The following is a 16423-nucleotide window of genomic DNA, read 5'->3' as shown; positions in this document are numbered from 1 at the left end:
GAGCGACGGCCAGCCACCCAGCCGGCTGAAGTAGTGCACGCCGCGCTGTTGACGTTGAAAAGGTCTTTATCCTTTCGAAAATCGCCCGCACACATATACATACATACATATGTACATACGTAGGTTTGTGGCAACCTCAACGGGTGCGTCTGGCTGAGTGCCTGCATTTAGATTTTAATATTATTTTTTCATTTGGCATTTTCTTCCACACCACCACATTAAGTTTCTCATATTTTCTCATTTACTTTTGCTTTTCACATTTTTCCGCAGCGCTATCCAACTATTTTTCATCCCACGAAATTTTCTTTAATTTTCATTTTATTTTCTTTGAACGAGTTGCGGTTGCTGTGGGAGCATGTATGTATGTAGCTCTGGTAGAATTCGCCCGCATTTATTTTGCTCATTCATTGCTGCTGTTTGAATTTATTTCTATTTTTTGTTGTTAGTTTTGCAGTCGATTTTTGTATTTGCGTTTTTGTTGTTTTGTTTTCTTTTTTTTGTTTTTTATATTCTTTCATTGCGCTAAAGCGCTGGGGGCGCACTTCATTCATTCATTCACTCCTCCGTTCATTCATTCATTCGACAAAACTTACCTCTTTCAATTCCGGAAATGTCTTTTGCGTAGCCTGAAATTAAATAAGAAGAAGAAAAAAGAATTAGGTAAATTACTGTTTTAGTTGGGCGCTTCGGGAGTTGGGGTCTCGCGCAGATTTCCGCAACACCTCCCGCAATCATTAATTATAAAAAATACCACTATATTTTCTAATAGAGAAATGCGCGAAATCGCGCGGGTTGAGGCGGAAATTACTCTTAAATTAATTAAATCTGTGTGGGTAAAGTTTGCAATACACTTGAAATGAATTATGACCCGCCAAGCGCTGGCGCGGACTTAAATAAACTTTTGCAAAGTTGATTTGACTGTACATCTTCCATACATATACTCAAATATATCTAGTATGAGCGCTTGCAGAGAGTTCATTTAACTATGCGGCGCTTTAAAAACTTGGTGTACTTAAAGTTAGACAGTCTACAGAAGCACTTCCAATTGACAAGGAGTATTAGCGTTGTCTTCTAACATGTTTGGCTGCCAAGTCTGATAATTTAAAAAGTATTATAAAAGGTATTTTGAAGATTAAGTATTAACTAGCATCAAGGTAAGGACATAAAAGGAAGAAAAATGAAAGCAACACATTTAGGTAAGTTCCATAAACGGAAGGAAATTGATGCGATAACATTTTTACAAACCGCATGATTTCATTTATTTCGATTTTTTTTACTTCATATGAACACAGCTGCTGTAAGCAAATGACATTTGTTCTAAACTGATTTGTAAATATTTTATTTTCGAAAACTTTAATTTTCTCGAATAAACATGAGTGCTGAGTGAGAGTATTCCAAAATAATGAGTTCATGTTACAAAGGAACAGAAGTACACTTTTAAGACATAATTCAAATTTTCTCTCGAATCAAAGAGTTTCGTATGATGCCCTTCTTGGTATACAAGGTGCGTTCCAAAGTAAATAGGATTTGACTGTAGCGTCTCCTGGTGGCGCCATCTATATGACGACTGGTGCGTTAAAATCTGTTATCTTTATCGATTGTCTTGTTTCATAGATTGGAAGTGAAGTTATCGCGTGTTAAGTGTCAGTATGTTTGTGTTATCGGTGCGAAAATGAGCTTCGAACAAAGAGCCAACATTAAATTTTGTTTTAAAAATGGTAAAACTTTTACCGAAACGTTTCCATTGAAGAAACAAGTTCATGGCGATGATTGTTTATCCCGTAGCAGAGTGAACGAATAGTTTCAATGTTTTTGTAGTGGTCGTGAGGACATAAATGGCGATCAACATCCGAAATCCGATCACCGGTTTGTTCCGCACAAATTGACTGACGACCAAAAATTGCTCAGAATCCAACATTCAAAGTACGATTATTTGGCCAAAAATCACATTTTAACCATAAACAACTCCCCAAAGTCACCTGATATGGCACCGTGCGATTTCTTACTTTTCGGAAAAATGCATTTGCCCATGAAAGGAAAGCGTTATGCAGACGTAGAGGCCATTCAAAAGGCTTGTACGGCATACTGGCGGCCATACCGGCCAACGAGCTAAAACACTCGTTCGACATGCTTTTGGACCGTGCAAAAAGCTGTATTGAAGCAGAAGGAGACTGAATAAAATATATTGATTTTTGCGAAAAAACCATTAGTTCTGGGTTTTTTTTAAGTCCTGTTTACTTTGGAACGCACCTTGTATAGAAGTTTCGAAGAATGCATAGATTTTTCTTAAAAGTGTGATATCATTTCTTAAAAAAAACTCAGTAATTGTTAAGAAAATTCAATGTGAAGTAACAACCGATAGAATGAAGTTCTGCATATGACATCTTTCAAATGGCCTTCACGACCGTGACCGTATATCATAAATAGCACGTTAGGTATTGACTTATAATCCTTGAAGAGAATCTGCTTCATTGCTAAAGGACAACGACTTCAAATAACCCCTTAAAAAATATTTAAACCATAACCCTGCCCGAAATCATATCATCCCTATTGGACAACCCGGTATATTTGTCAAGTGGCTTCATCCTTATTTTAGCAGAATTTAGTCAGTGGAAGAAAATTAAACAGATGTTTCCACCACACCTTCCTCAGCTTTACCAATTTACGGCCTAAAAAACCTTAAAACTCATCTTCGATGTACCTATAGGGCAGTGTCCAGTTATATTTATCATAGCGGTGATATGAACCATTGTAAGTGCAAGTAATTCAAAAACAGCAAGGAAAAAATTCTCAATGCTGGTTTTTGGTAACTAACACTTACAGTCCACAGAACTAATACTAGAGTGCAAAACACCAGCGGAGCACAGACCCAGCCTGATGAAATTGGGCTAATGGTGATCTTACTCACCTCGTCAGCTTTACCGTTTCCAGCGATTTCACTATGACCAGAAACATTATGATAACGAAGTAACTTAAGGCTATCAGACACTCCTTGACTAATCTTGAAGCACATGGACCAAAGTAAAAGTCAAAGCAATTATCTCGCAGGAAAACTACTTTGTGGTTTAGAGTTAAATTAAATATTTTCAAACTATCTTTTTAGTTTTTAGTCTATGGACGAGACATAGACTTATCCTTCGAAGCTCTAGACCGCATGTAAATCCATTATCAAAATGAAAGGAATGGTTTTCATATTATGCCTCTATTTTCGGTGCGAGCATTGATAACACTGACATACAACAGTCGTTGTGTTTTTACGTGAGTACCTGCCGACGACGGCCTTACCCCGCGATACTTAAAAGCACATAGATCAAAACAATGCGTGGATCAGCGCCCTTAATAATATATGATTTTTGCAAGTAATATTTAGTTCCAATTGGTCAGGTGAAAAGAACACCTTTAGCACCTTGGTCGGGTTCGAGGCCAATCTAAAATCTCTGCCGTGCTGTAGGTGCGGCAACCGGTCGCAGTGCGGCTCCACAATGAACTGAATTTCAAATTCTACCTGCCTTTAGATGTAAACCACAGCAACTATGAATCTCCAGAAAGGGCCAAACCCATTGAGCAGATTGGAGCGAACTCCAAGGGCTAACTGCTAACTTATTTAAGTCTCCGGTCAGATCTAATAGCTTTTGCTACTACCTCAATGACTGGTGACATTTGTCGCTTGAACTTTAAATGTCTTTTCATTAGAAGAAATCGCTTTCAAAGTCAATAATATCAGTTCAAGCTGAGTATTATATCACTATTCTGACAAGACTAAGCTGAAATTTTGAGGCAAGCCAAGTAACAGACATAATGCATATTGGAGTTTAGTCGCCTCATTGAAGCTAATATACCCTTCACAGGTGCATATCTTTTAGTAACTATGTATATGTTTAGTTTGTGTGGAAGCTATATGCCATAGTAATCCGATCTGAACAATTTTTTCGGAGATTATGTTATAACCTTAAGCAGTAATCCATGTCAAATTTTGTGAATATATCACGTCAAGTTTTCCATACAATTCCGATCGTTCGGTTTGTATGACAGCTTTATGCTATAGTGAGCCGATCTGAACAATTTCTTCGGAGATTACATTGTTGCCTTAGAAAATAATCTATATCAAATTCCGTGAATAAATCTTGTCAAATGCAAAACTTTTCAATACCACCACCAGATTCCGATCATTCAGTTTGTATGGCAGCTATATGTTATAGTGGTACGATATCGGCAGTTCTGACAAATGACCAGCTTCTTAAAGAGAAAATGACGTTTGCAAAATTTCAAAACGATACCTTAAGAACTGAGGGACTAGTTCGTGTATATGTATACAGACGGACAGACAGGCTAAATCGACTCAGCTCAACATACTGATTTATACGAGTATACATATGTATATACTTTATCCGACGCTTCCTTCTGAGTGTAACAAACTTCGTGACAAACTTAATATACCCTGTTCAGGGTATAAAGATAATATCGTGTAAAGAAATATAAGTACATATGAATATGCTCTAGAAAAAAGTTCGCTTGGAAAACCAAGTAAGAGCTAGCAACGAATATTAGGTCAGACTAAGTGAAGTGAGTGGAGCAGGGTGACTTCTCCAAATGTACTCCTTTATCTAAGAGTATTGTTCTCACTCGGCTACCTCCCTTCTAGTTTTTCGATATTTTACTAGTTATAGCTTCAATTCAGGTGATAATTATCAAGGTGCAAGCTGTAGAATATGAGCCATACGCACATGTTTTCTTACCACAACTCGTATTCTCAGAAACCGCTACAGACAGACAGCCAGCCCACCTGATAAACTGTGAAAGCAAATAGCTCAGTGGAAATTTTCATACCTGTTTCGTTTTCTAGCTGCCCAGAGCAGAAGCAAGCAAATCAGGCGTATCAACAGCAGCGATACATAAGTGTGCAAAAACTAAGCATGTTGCGGAAAAAGCAGTGAAAACGCAAAATCAAAGGAGACAAAGCCAACTCCAACTGGTCGACGGTGCTGCAATTCATGCGCCTGGCTTACACCATAATTGTTTTGCTTTGCTTTGACTACTCACTGATATTCTTGTTTTTCCCACTTTGTTTTTGTTGTTGTTGCGCTGTGGTTGTTATTCGAGCAACTCGCTATCTATTACAACTTCTTCCTTTCATACTGTCCACCTGCCTGCCAGTCAGTCAGTCAGCCAATTGCCTACTGCCAGCGCCACTACCCGCTCTGCGCCGTCTCTTTCCCCCCATATGCTCAGCGCTGCCAACGTTTAAACTCTGCCGCGCATTTATGAATTCACTGACGTTTTCAATTCGTTTGATTTTCATGCTTCAATCCATCCCTCGAAGTGTTTTGCACTCCACAAGCTATTTGTTTGCCTTAGCGGCGCGGCTTGCAGCACATAAACAGTTGCTAAATTAATTTTTCCACTTCCGTTTTGCATATATGCAACGTGCAACGGCATTGTGGCAGGTTGCAGGTGGGGTTGATGCACACACATACATGTACATATGTATGAATGTAGGTGATTGCATATGCATAAGTTGCTTGCCTCCCCGGCAGTCGCGCTTGGCCGCACATACATATGTACATATGTATAATATACACACATACACTCTTACACACACACATACGAGAGTATTTACTTGCAAAACAAAACGCCTGTGTAATCATATGTAAATAGGAAAATCCATTTATTTGTAACGAGCAAAAAACTGGCGCAAAACGTTTGCAGCTGCCACATCTAACGGCACATCGGAGCGCCCTAAACACATTTGCATACATTCATTTTTCATTAAACGATCTGCCAAACGTACAAATTACTATTCAAATGACTTTGAAGTGATTTTCCGGTATCACATTAGCTTTCTTATATTGCTTTTGTTGTTGTTTTCGTCTTCATGTCGCTTTGCTTCGCTGCGCTAAATGCCTGACACTCTGCTCTATGGGTGATTCAATGCAATTTGCGCTCATTAAATCTAAAAGTGTCTGCTGTCTAAGCAAATTTGATAAGCTTCGCGACGAGACAACACGTTCGGGCGTGAGAGACGTTGAAACGTGACTTAGTTGTTGGTTTTGTATTTTGAAACGTTACTAAAATCTGCTTGCTTTTTTTTATTTATTTATGTTAGCTTTATTACAATTAATGAGTAATAATAATAATTATATATGTATGTATCTGTGCATAAGTATTTATGTATGTATATAAGTAGGTAGTATGTACATACAGAAGTATGTGAATTTCACAGAACTTGTCAGACTGGTTCCCCATTACTTCTCTTATCTGTGAATTGCGCTTAACCACATATTGAGATTCTGATAAGAAGCTTATACCGAAGTGTCATCATTTAATAAGAAGTTAATCATTTCATAGGAATTTCTAAGCACTTATGTACATACATACATATGTATACATTGTGACAGAAAATTAACAGAAAATTTTAAATAAAACGCAAAATATTTAATTATTTATCAAAATTTATTTCGTCAAAGTAATCGCCACAGCCGCTACGCTGACTAGGTCATGTCATACGTATGGACGAAAACACTTCAGGAAGAGGAAGACTTCCCACTCCGTTGGAACGACCAGGTGGAGAAGGACCTGGCTTCGCTTGGTATCTCCAATTGGCGCCACGTTGCGAAAAGAAGAAACGATTGGCACGATGTTGTTAACTCGGCTATAATCGCGTATGCAGTGTCTACCCTAGTAAAGAAGTAAAATCCTCACCAAATGTAATAGGCTTATGCCAATGATATTTCGAAATGCTTTTCATAAGCCATTTTTGGGTTGGCCCTCAGCTTTCTCAGTGAATTTCGTTTCATCTCTTCGATCGACTGAAAACGGGTTCCATGGAGCGACAATTTCAGCTTGGGTATAAAAAATCGGTCAAAGACAAAATCTGGTGAATACGGTATTCATTGCGCCTTTGGCTTTAAATTCGGTCACAATCGAGGCTCGATGCAATGGTGCATTATCATCATGTAAAATGCGTGAATTGATCTTCGACAATTCCGGACATTACTGACAGATGTTCTCACGCAAACGCCTCAATACGGCCAAATAGAACTCCTTATTGATCTCTATCGCTCCGGAACAAATTCTTGATGCCCCATGCTACGAATATCGAAAAAAAACAATGAGCTTCACCTTGATTTTTGAGCGGCTTTGGCGTGGTTCTTTGGGTGGGCTCGTTTTTTTTTCCTTCATTCCGATGATTGTTGACTTTTTTGACTAGCTGTTTGTTAAAATCATAAACCCATGTCTCATTGGCAGTTGTAATGCTCTCCATGTTCAAGCATGTACAAAGAGACCAGACCAGAGAGTAATCAGCTGCACGTTTCTTAGGGAAAAATCCAAATCGTGGGGAATTCTGCGGTAGCATACGGTAAAGCGGGCGGTAGAAGCAGTGTTTCTAATCATTTACATTGCGCTCTCAAAAGATAGCCCGTATCAGCTGATTCGGGCTGCGGTTTGTGTTGTTCGCTGTTGCTGCCATAACATTTGCCTGACGATTTTCAAGCACCACATCGTTCACTTTTTTACTATTTTCATCAGTTGAAGAGGTCGAAGGTCGTACAGAACGCGGCATTTCTTCAACGTTCTCTCGACCGTCTTTGGCATTGTACAACTCGTAGGCTTTCCAATATTCTCAGAGATTCCGTCAACAAAATTTTGTTAGAAATACAAAATTTGGGACAAATTGTTTGCTCGACATTTTTATCCACTGTAAACATCGCAAGGCACTACTGAGGTGTTCCGACTTAAGCAGCGGCTGTAAATAACAAGAATCGATTTTTCTAAGGTCATTTTCTTCTCTTTAAGATTCTTACTTTACAAATGTATCTTCTCTACCGCTATTAGATACCACAGTTCACGAAGTTAAAAAAAAACTAGCTAAGTATATCGAATCGTGTTATTAGTTTATATACATACATATGTATATTATATTATGGAGTCCGACACGCGAATAATAGATAGATGAATTTACTATTTTCGTAGTAATTGTAACAAAAATATTGTACTCCACTTTTACGATGACAAGAACGATTCTACTTGTCGGTAATGTGCATTTCAAAATAGAAACGGAACGAAACTGTCTAATCTCTATTTCTATGATTCTTGTCCCAGCTTCTCAAATCGTTTAAGTGTAGAATATTAATGTGAAGATCAAAGGTACTTAGGGTGAGCGAACGGGGGCACCCTAAAAGTTTGGGTGTTTACCCTACTGCATTGGATCTTAATGGTAGATGACCTGCCAAAAAACTTGAGAACGTGATTGTCGGAACATAGTATACGCTAGCTAACAACGTTACTCTTATGATCAAAGGAAAACATCTAACTACCGTCTACGAGCTTAGCCAAGGGTACATCTGCGTGGTATATTCGTACAACTGAACAAATACATATAAGCGATCTTGGAGTCAACCCAAAAATCTGATTTACAACGACGTAAAATTCTAAACGTCCCTCCCCCTCATTTGGAGACTCATACCTTCAACATATTGATAAGGCAACTTATACTTCATAGAAAACTACTATGAAAGCTAAATTTTGAGGAGAGAGCAAGGAAGTCATCGCTTGCTTTATTCTGATGTGGAGAAGTTATAGACAAGAGTTATGTACGTACTCTCATCAAATGTGGTGTTTTGGTTCGACGAAACCGTAGTGAAGCCAATAACCCGATGGAAGAATCTATCGCTAAGAACGGCTCTCATCGGCATCTGTTAAGCATTACTAACTACATATACCCACAATAAAATTCTATACATAGCACCAGTGGATATTGCCGGAAACAGAGACAAATTCTATAAGAAGCAAGGTTTGTAAAGAATTTTTCCTTAAGGATATCTCTGACAAGTCAAGTCAGTGGCTTTCAGACAGAAGTGGCTGCTATTGGATAGCAGTAGGCTCCAACATCGATACAATACGGGGTAGCTGTGCATTCAAAGTTAGTCTGGGAGTTCCTATCCTTACCAGAATTAGCATCAAGCTACTTCATTATCAGACTCGTTCAGGTGCCCGGTAAAATAGGAATTTTAGGTACCACAACGAACCGGCGATCTAAGCTCTTCAACTGAAATCGCCTGTTAGAATCGATCCCTTAATGTAACCTACTACAAGTATAGTGCAAACTACCTCAGCATACCTTTATCTAAGTAGATCCTTCGACTAGGTGGATAGATCCAAAACGACTATGATTTCACTTTATTTGTACATATACTTACATACTTAAATACTTAAGAAAATTTGGATCACTTAAGATTGAGACATTTTTGGCACTTAATGTTTCATATTGTTTACTCACAACTTAAACTTAAAAGTCCAAATGAAGAAACTTTTTCGTATCAAAATAGATCAGCTTTTGTTAGAGTAGTCTCATATTCACTCCCATCGAAATATACACAAGATAAAAACAGTTTACGCTTTAAATACTTAAACACACAACTTATGAATAATCAGAAAAGTAATTATAGTTTGCAGCGCACAACAAAAGCGCATTTATCATTATTACAGCTTTTGCAACAAATATCTTGTTAGTTAATTATCACATCAACAATTTCCATAATGTGATATACAAATTTGCACAGCGAACTAAAAGTACCCAGCAAAAGAAAAGAGAGAGAGAGAAAGAAAACGCGTACAGCCGCGCGATGAGTAATCAAAGTCAATTAAGAAACTGTGTCGACTAAATTCAACCGGCAATAAGTAAAAGTGAGCCGAGGTGAGAAAACGAAATGGAAAAACATGAAAACAAGTAAGCAAAAAAGTAAAAGTGAAAATCTACAGTAATGCGTTACAAAAAGAGACAAAAACACGTCGGCCAATAATAGTAATGAATTAAATAATGCAACTCACTACGTGAGATTTTCGTGAAATAGTTTAATTTCTTGTTGCTATTGTAGTTGTCCACATTGTTCAATGCCTTATTATGTAGAGTTAAGCGTGTTTTAAGAGCTTTGGCAGACTTAACTAAGTGTATCGAGTCAACGGCAGGCGGCTCGTAAGCGCGTGCCACGAAGCCGCACTCTGCACACAATACAACGAGTCAGTGTACTGGCGGGGTATCTACAAACATACATCTGTATATATGTATGTACATATGTATATATAGTATATATAGTAAGTACATATGTATGCAAGGCGGCAAGGCGGCTTAGGTAACCAACACTTTTTGTAGCACGAAAAATTAGCAACAGACTGAATTATGTAGAAAAAATTAGAAAAAACAAATGTAAATTATAGCAAAAATGTTATGTAACTAGTAAAAATGGGTGGCTAATTAGTAGAACAAGCTCAATAAGTTTACCACAGGCTAAGCAGCTAATAAAAAAGTTATAAAGCAGTCAAATTATAAATTGAAAAAAATGTTGAGGAGAACGTGAGCAATTTGAACTTAAAAGTACTCTGATCTCAGCCTTTAAGTGTATATACAAGTATTACGTTGGAAAATATCTCCCTTCCGCTTTTTAGCTATTTATTCAATGCTCTATAAAAAGTGTTACAGTGATCGGATTTAGTTCAAGTATGCGCCGTTTCACTTATAATCTGTTTCCATCTAGACGACAACTTCATAATACCCCTCTCGTAGAAACCCCACCTCCTTAATTACGAAGAACTCGGACAGCCACTTTCCACAAGCCTCTTTTGATTTTAACTTTATACCAACAAAGACATTCGCCATGGACAGCAACAGGTGGTAATCACTTGGCGCTATGTCCGGGCTATATTGTGGATGCACTAAAACCTCCCGTCCGAGCTTCCGTAGCCTCTGACGAGTCATCAACGAACTGTGTGGTCTGGCGTTATCCTGGTGGAACACTACACCCTTCCTGTTGGCCAATTCTGAACGCTTCTGGCGGTCCAGTTGTTCGCAGTAGATGGTATAATTAAGCGTCTGGCCATATGGGAGCAGCTCATAGTAGATGATTCCCTTCCAATCTCACCAAATACACAGCAAAACCTTCCTGGCCGTCAATCCCGGCTTGGCCACTGTTTGGGACGATTCACCGGCCTTCGACCACGACCGTTTTCGTTTGATATAGTCGTGTGCAATCCATTTTTCGTCGCCAGTCACCATCCGCTTCAAAAATGGGTCGAATACGTTCCGTTTCAGTAGCATATCGCAGGCATTGATTCGGTTCAGAAGGTTTTTTTGCGTCAAATCATGCGGCATCCAAACATCAAGCTTTTTTGTGTATCCAGCCTTCTGCAGATGGTTTAAAATGGTTTGGTGACACAAGATGCCACATGCCGGTCTAACTAACGGTATTCGTCGTCAAAGGTCTTCCGCCGGCTGGCTTATCCATGGTGTCTTTTTCACCCGCTCTAAATCGTCGAAACCATTCCTCCGCAGTTCGAAGTGATAGAGCACCATCCCCCAAAACACCGTTAATCTCACAGAACGTTTCTCCTGCGGATATGCCTTTAACGAAGGAAAACTTTAAAATAGCGCGAATTTCGGCGTTAGTGAACTCCATGTTTTCAGGTCTATAACTGTTGAACGCAATATCCAAACTAATTATGCATAACGTCGTTTTGTAGGTTATGTCAAGACCTTTCAAAGATGTATAGTAATACCAGATGCAAGCTCTATAGCGCTTTAAACATAGCCGCGAAATTCAAAATACAAAAAGGCGGACAACCAATTTTACAACCAATATTTTTACAAAGCACCTATTTTCACTTCTTAAGCTTGTATTTAGTCTTGTCATAAGTTCTATTACAAATCCAAATATTGAATGCGACATTAAAGAAAAATTCGAAAAGATCACCACTTGCTTTCACACAAGTATTTTAGAGATTTTCTAACACTCTCCAAATTTCAGTGGGTTATTCGACATATTTTCCAGCTCTAACCGCAAACTTTAGTCCAATGGATTCATATTTGAACTTAAAGGCGGTCAGTAATCTGTAACTATGAATCCAGGTACTTATACTGCTTTTAAGCCACTACTAGGTGGTTATTGCCTTATGTGCTAAAGCAGAATCTTGCTGGAAGATCCAATACTCTCTACCTAAGCGAATATTGCAAACCTACTCTAATGCAGCTCCTAAAGCATTCTGCAGTTGTAACCCTTTTTTCATTAAAGTGGAGTGAGCAGGTGTAACGCTTTTACAGGAGGCTCCTAATAACCATTACAAACCTAGATGGTGACCACGTTTAACCCTTAGAATAACATTTTTTTGGGTTGAAGTTTTTAGGAAGATTTTATGGTTTTGCTTAAAATCAATTAAAAGTTTTTCAACAATAAAAAATATTTTGACCTATAAAATGGACACTTTCATGGCTGTTGACCGCGTTCCACTGAAAAAGCCGCTTGGATATGTTGAGCCTAATTTTACTCAGGCACGTTGTTAAGAGATAGCCAATTGATCGACGGTAGGATTTCATTTGGAAACCATATCGAATAAGCCCTTGACATTAATCTGGTCGATCTATCCATTTTCCTTGACTCGCCCTGAACTCCTCATTCGTTTGTTAATAAGACTACATTTGTATATCGACTCGAGGACTCTTTTTGTCGCCCATAAAGGATTTTGGTAGACGAGGGGACGACGAGGAAGCTGTCATTCATGCTCGGGCGACACGCTTAGTGTTCTTGTTTGTTAGAGTTCGCTGCCATGCAATTCGGCATTCCTTTTTATTTTCAAATTATTTCCCTGGTGTAATTACGTTCGGTTTCAAATGATTATTTACAATAAACCTGGAATTTTGAATTTTGACAATAATCTAGTTTTTTAGGTAATGCGCTTAAATGCATAATATACCACAAAATTTTAGAAAAGCAAAATTAGTTAATCAAAAATATTTTTGTTCACCGTGCAACATTTTGAGAATGTGGTATTGAAGGGAATGCAGAAAATCGTCGGACTCAAATTTTCCGTCTAGTGCTACTCGTTTAAATACAATGGGTAACACTAAAAGAGGATTTCCCGATAATGAGTAACAAAAAGATGCATCTGTAAACCCCGACTTTCTGGTCAGCACCCCTTCTACATTATTTTTCATCTAGCTGACCGAAGAAAAGCTCGTATTAGAAGCATAACAGTCGATTAGATTAAACAACGAGAAGCGAAATATCAAAGCAACCCGAAGAGACGTCTCACGATTAGAAACCAATTTCAAAAGGTTTCGTTATACAGTAGACAAGCCGATTTTCTTTCAAATGTTTATTTTTTTAATTTCAAGTATTTAATTTTTATATTTCCAAGCCATCCCTCCACCTTACTTAACCAATCGCGGTCATGCGTAGTAAAATTGCTGACTCTACTCATTGCGAAATGCTGAAACGCTGCCGTGTTTGTATGCCAGTACAATTCTCGATCAGGTTTCTGCTACAGCCAGCTGCTTGGCCGTGTTTATATTACAATTTCGTAATCCATTGTCTCGCACACCTGTCCGGCAGCTTTGCGGCGTCTGACAATCCAATAAAAGTAGCGGCTGTGGCACCTCACCCCCCTCGCGATTTATTTAGGTGAGTTTTTCTCACTACGGCAATTTGTTATTCTTAGCTGCTTTTTTGCATTTGTTGTTGTACTTTTTTTCATTTTTGTCTGCAATGCAAACACGTTGCGAGCGCACAATTCGCAAAGCTGGTGATTTAGCTGTCCCATAGCTATTTGTTTATTTATTTATCTAAAAACATGTGCGTACGTGTGTGTGTGTGTGTACTCGTTTCGCTAATGCAAACGTTTACCGTGTTATTTACAGCACTGTAATGTTTACATTATAACAACAACAACAGCAACAACAACAATGAACTGTACATTGTATGAAACAACAGGAATAACAGTAAAAATTAAGAAAATAAATAACCTTCATACACATTCATTCACATAACCTCACTCCAGTACACAAATACATACACACACACGCACGTTAAGCGGTTGAGTAACCGGTTTTGTGCATTATTTATTTACTTATTTGGCTGTGCTCGTTCATTACGCTCAGCACCGAGCGCACCATAAATATACTAGATATAGATGTCGTACGTTCTAGCTTTGTTTCCATGAGAAAATCTGCGTTTCGTGTTTCGCGTGCGCCGCTGCTGAGAAAATATTCACACGATCGACCAACACCCGCTTCGCGCTAAACTGTAAGCATTGATCTGGTTTCGAGTTGCAAATTGTTGCTAATTAAAGTACCTAGTATACTTTAAATGCCACAATAATCTCGTTCGTTTGTGATTAGTGTAATTAAGTTGAGATCGTGTGGGCATTTAATGATTTGTTTTCAGCGCGGAATGTGTAAACTGAGCCAACGGATACTGTGTGGAGTCAATTATAGGAGTAATGATATGATTCATCAGCAGGTGTTTCACCATGACACATAAATAAGTATAGTATTGGAACAATACTGCTTAGATAAGAGATGTGTTATATACATATGTATGTACATACGTATGTACTTACTTATGCACATATGTACTTATGTAGATTCAAATAAAAGGCAGTGAAATATGATAAAAATTATTGCGCTTTCAGATATTCTTCTAGCATTTCATCGCTTGCCCTGTGATAGTTTTCCCTTCGAAATAATGTGTCGATATTTTTAGAATAATAGCTAAATACATATGTAGATCGCCAAACTCGGCCAAAAAGTATTAATGCTAGTAAACCATGTGACATTCTCATTCGCAGTTATTTCAACATCCCTAAGTATAATTATTTTACTTCAAGCCAAAATTTTAAGCATTGGTAGAGCAACTCACGGAATAACTGATCTCTGGATTGTTTCCGAGCTTCAAAAATTCTTCATTCGAAAGAATGGTACGATACTTTTAGACTCATAATAATAACAAAGTAATAATGGATCACGATATAATCTTAAGTAATTTAAACGACCCAAAATATAATTTTGACAGTTTCAACCAAAATTTCAAAAGAGCTTTTCATGACATTATCGAATCGGTTATGAGCATCATTTGATAATGGTAAGTTGTCAAATTATACCACGTACGGCGTCAAGTTGTTTCGTATATGCAGTTCTATCAAGCGAGTCGATATCCAGTAATCCTCAGTCTTAATAGGAAATGATAATCAAATTCATGATGAACCAAAACACATCAGAGTTACGATTTTTGTTAAGAAGTTGAATCTAGCGTCAACTTTTGTGGATTTCATAACCTATAACCTTCCCCTGAGAGTAAACAACAAGTTAACAAAATAGGTAAAAAAAATCGGATAAACTGGGTATATACAGGGTATATCCAGAAAGTAATAGGATCGAGTTTTTTCCGCCGTGATTGTGGATGGCTAAAGAACGACAGGCTGGTCAGCTGTCACCGAGCAACTGGAGAGTCAGAACAAACATTTTCGCGCGACGTGTTTCTGTGAGTGGTGCAAACCCAAAATGCAGCGTTCGTTAGAGCAAAGGTACGCGATTAAATTCTGTGTAAATCTACGACAGAGACGTTTGATATGATCAAGCAGGCTTACCCAGATGTGGCTTTAGCAAGAAGTGGTGTATTTTGGCCAGGCCGTTTTGGAGGGCCGGGAAGAGGTCGTTGATTAAGACCGCAAGAATGAGCAAATCCAAAGTGAAAACGATGCTCATTGTCTTTTTTGACATCAAAGGCATCGTCTACCATGAATTTGTTCCTCCTGGACAAACCGTCAACACCAAGTTTTACGTGGAAGTCCTCAAGAGACTCAAGTCAATCGGATCCGACAAGACTTCGAAGCCGATTCAAATTTGCAGCACGACAACGCCCCTGCTTTCACCGCCTTTCTTGTGAACAGCCGCCCTATAACCCAGATGTGGCCCCTCCTTCTTGCCTGGAAAACCGATGAAAGGGGAGCCAAGCAGCATGCACCTCGGCTCTCAAGGCTATTCCGGAGAATGCCTTTCGTGACGCCTGTATCGACGCAGAAGGAGTATAATAACTCCATACATTTTTTTTAATCGAATCAGTCCCATTACTTTCCGGACAAACCCTGTATCTGTGGCCTATTTAGTAAATATTTAGCAATATTTTTAGCACTTTATAGGTTTTCATTTAATGGCGTTTAGTGAGCGTGACAGTGTTCCGATTACGCCCATCTAGCACCTAGTACCTGTATTATTCAAGTTACAGGTGGCACAGACAGACAGACGGAAAGACAGACATCCGCATTTTAACCCGGTATTCAGTTTTATTATTTTGCAAATTTCAAACAGCCTTACACAAAAATAATTTAAGCTGTAATCTCTCTTTAAAACACAAAAGAGAAAATTGGTGATTACCAAAACAAAATTCTGAATTATTATTTTCAAATAAGTGGCAATATCCAAACTTTGTTTTTTTAAGCTATACATAAGTACATATAGTTGCTTAACTGTACCACAGATTCGTGCGTCTTTAAAAATAACATTTCCAGCAGAATTCAACGAATGAGTTAACACACGATGAGTTTTGTCGCCCAAACTGGGTTTTTTTATGACTGATTTCAGACGAGGCATCTTTTTGTC

General features: G+C 38.3%; 1 protein-coding gene across 3 annotated transcripts in view; it reads right to left on the bottom strand.

The window, feature by feature from the left end:
* Window positions 1–16423, bottom strand: part of LOC120767907 (disintegrin and metalloproteinase domain-containing protein 10) — a 343549-nt gene that overhangs the window by 274981 nt on the left and 52145 nt on the right. For all 3 annotated transcript variants that reach the window (XR_005704721.1, XM_040094257.1, XM_040094258.1), the window contains one exon: window positions 594–626. Coding sequence is in view for 2 of the 3 variants with exons in the window: in XM_040094257.1 (XP_039950191.1) it covers window positions 594–626 (33 nt within the window). In the remaining variant the exon portion in view is untranslated. The remainder of the gene's footprint in view (window positions 1–593; window positions 627–16423) is intronic.

The sequence above is a fragment of the Bactrocera tryoni genome, chromosome 2 (genome assembly GCF_016617805.1).
Source record: "Bactrocera tryoni isolate S06 chromosome 2, CSIRO_BtryS06_freeze2, whole genome shotgun sequence".
NCBI lineage: Eukaryota > Metazoa > Arthropoda > Insecta > Diptera > Tephritidae > Bactrocera > Bactrocera tryoni.
The sequence above is the reverse complement of the archived record's forward strand: the minus strand, read 5'-3'. Positions and strand labels throughout refer to the sequence as shown.